Here is a 2,561-nt window from a genome sequence, read left to right as displayed (position 1 = left end):
CAGGTTTGTTTGCATTAGCAAATGTATTATGTTTAATATACCTCAAATTGGTGGCCACCTGATCAGCAATTAGTAAATTAAATTGGTCTTTAAGCATTTTAATAGAGTTTTTTAAATTAATGTCTGTTGGTCGTTGTAATAATAATTTTTCCTTCATCCCAATTTCTTTTTCCAAGTTAATTCTGGTCTGAGCTTGCTTGCGTTTATAGGCGTTATTCATAGCAATTAGTATTCCTCTTAGATAAGCCTTTCCAGCATCCCATACAATGTTTATAGAAGTTTCCTTATGCATATTAAGTTGAAAGAACTCTTCCATAGATTCCTTCAAAGCCTTAACCTTATCCTCATAGTTAAACAAATTTTCATTTATTCTCCAAAATTTCCTCTTTATTTTTTGACCAATCTCCATCCAAACCATACTATGATCAGACAAGGTTCTAGGAAAAATTTTAGTTTTATTACAATCTGTAAGTAAATCAGTCGATATCAAAGCAAAGTCAATCCTTGAAAAAGAGTCATGTCTGTGAGAGAAAAAAGTAAAATCACGTTCATTAATGTGTTGTGACCTCCAGGCATCCGTTAATTCTAGGTCATCTTTCATAGCAAAAAAGGATTTAGGTAATCTGGAAAGGGTTACATCCTTAGAAGTTGTTTTTTTATCTTTTATCGTATCCATAACCCCATTCCAGTCTCCCATAACAATCAAAGAATTATAATCCATCGCCACAATTTTCTGATGTAAATGTCTATAAAATTGCTTTTGAGCTACAAGTTGATTGGGTGCATAAACCCCTATTATTAGACACTTTCTTCCATTTAAATTTATTTCCACAAATAAATATCTTCCTTCTTTATCAGCTTCTTTTAAAACAGGTGAAAGATGACTTTTAATATACATTGCAATCCCGGCTCTCTTTTTTAAAGCAGGTGCAGCAAACAGCTCTCCAAACTTAGAGTTCAGTAATAGTTTTTGGTCTTTAGCCACAATATGAGTCTCTTGTAGGCATGTAATGTCATTATTAAAATGTCTTAAGTAATGAAAAATCTTGCGTCTTTTATGGGGAACGTTGAGTCCCCCTACATTCCATGATATTAACTTACACATTAGGAGGATTTATTCCACTGACAAGGCTAGCCGCATATGATTTCACAAAGACCTTAGGACGAGCGCCGCCTACTGGCTGAGAAATAGCCGGTATTTGACAATCAGCTGGAGGGCTATCAGCTGGTGGTCGAGCTGTCATCTGTCTTTCCTTTTCTTTACGTCTATGAGCTGCGCGCGTGATTCTTTGTTCCTTTCCATTAGCTTTTGAGCTTTCCTCTAGATCTTGAACAGAGGCAGAAGAAAAATCCACAATCATCTGCTCAGGCAGATCAGCTCTCTGAGGTGTAAGTGGGCGTTCTGATTGTAAAACAGACACCATAAAGTCTTTAGCCTTACTAATCGAATTAAGCCTGTAACGTTTACCAGATATTGTTACAATTATGCCCACGGGTATATCCCATCTAAAATTTATTTGTCTGAGCTTCAGCTCCTGTGTCAAAAAGGCATAATCTCTGCGCGCTCTAAATATTTTTGCTGGAATTTCCTTTAAAAGAATGATATCTTGATTCAAAATTTTAAATCTCTGTTGGTAAAAGAGCTGCATTATTTCATTACGCCTAGACTTTCTTGTAAAGTAGATCACAATGTCTCTGGGCAAATTCTTTTGCTTTGCAATCCATGAGTTTACCCTAAACACACACTCTATTTCAAGATAGATTTCCTGACCACACGATAAAGCATCCCCAAGTGCATCTGCAATTACTTGTCTTAAATTCTCCTTTGGGTCCTCAGCTAACCCACGAATCCGAATTGCAAATTCCATATCCCGAAATTGGGCGATCAACACATCACTCCTAACGTTTTCCAGACCCTCCTCTACAAGTTCAAGTCTCTGGTCACTTCCTTCTGCTTTTTGCTCATTCTGCTCCACCCTTTCTGCTATTGCATCGACATAATCCGCCAGACCCTTAAAGGCAGTTGCCACATTAGAACAATAATCATCTTGCTTCTGTACCAAATCATCTTGCTTCTGTGATAAATCCAATTGTTGCTGTGATAATTGGTCAAATCTATTTTGCATTTTAATATCCATTTCTTGAAACATCTCAGTCATTTGCTTAATAGTTGCAGCCAGCAAATCCTGCATTTCTTTACCAGAAGGCGGTGGAGACGAGGAAGATGGAGGGTGTGACGAGTGGGAAGTTTTTGAAGTTGACTGAGGTGTCTGGACCGTCGAAGATGTGTATTTTACAATCGAGGGCGCAGTCTTTTTCGAAGCCATGTTTGCAATATAATCCACTTTGTTAAAAAGTCTTATAGAAAGTTCAGCCAAAGCATGTAATGCGCCGGTTAAGAATAACAAAAGTTCAAACCGGAAATCACTTTCACTTCTTGCTGAAAAGTATCAAATCAGCGCCATTTTAAGTTCACTTTTCCACATTCCAACGCAAATACGAGAAGAATATATTGTCCAAGTTAGAGTATAGTCCAAAAATTAAAAAACAGACTTCCAGGG

General features: G+C 37.1%; 1 protein-coding gene across 1 annotated transcript in view; it reads right to left on the bottom strand.

Moving 5' to 3' along the window:
• Positions 1 to 2,327, bottom strand: part of FARP1 (FERM, ARH/RhoGEF and pleckstrin domain protein 1) — an 81,331-nt gene extending 79,004 nt beyond the window's left edge. The window contains exon 1 of the mRNA XM_029283003.1: positions 2,201 to 2,327. Within this exon, the coding sequence (XP_029138836.1) occupies positions 2,201 to 2,327 (127 nt within the window). The remainder of the gene's footprint in view (positions 1 to 2,200) is intronic.
• Between the last annotated feature and the right edge of the window lie 234 nt (positions 2,328 to 2,561).

Source organism: Protobothrops mucrosquamatus, unplaced genomic scaffold, assembly GCF_001527695.2.
Source record: "Protobothrops mucrosquamatus isolate PMUCROS unplaced genomic scaffold, P.Mucros_1.0 scaffold_35, whole genome shotgun sequence".
NCBI classification, from domain to species: Eukaryota; Metazoa; Chordata; class Lepidosauria; order Squamata; family Viperidae; genus Protobothrops; species Protobothrops mucrosquamatus.
Note: the sequence above shows the minus strand (reverse complement) of the source record. Positions and strands in the feature narration are given on the sequence as shown.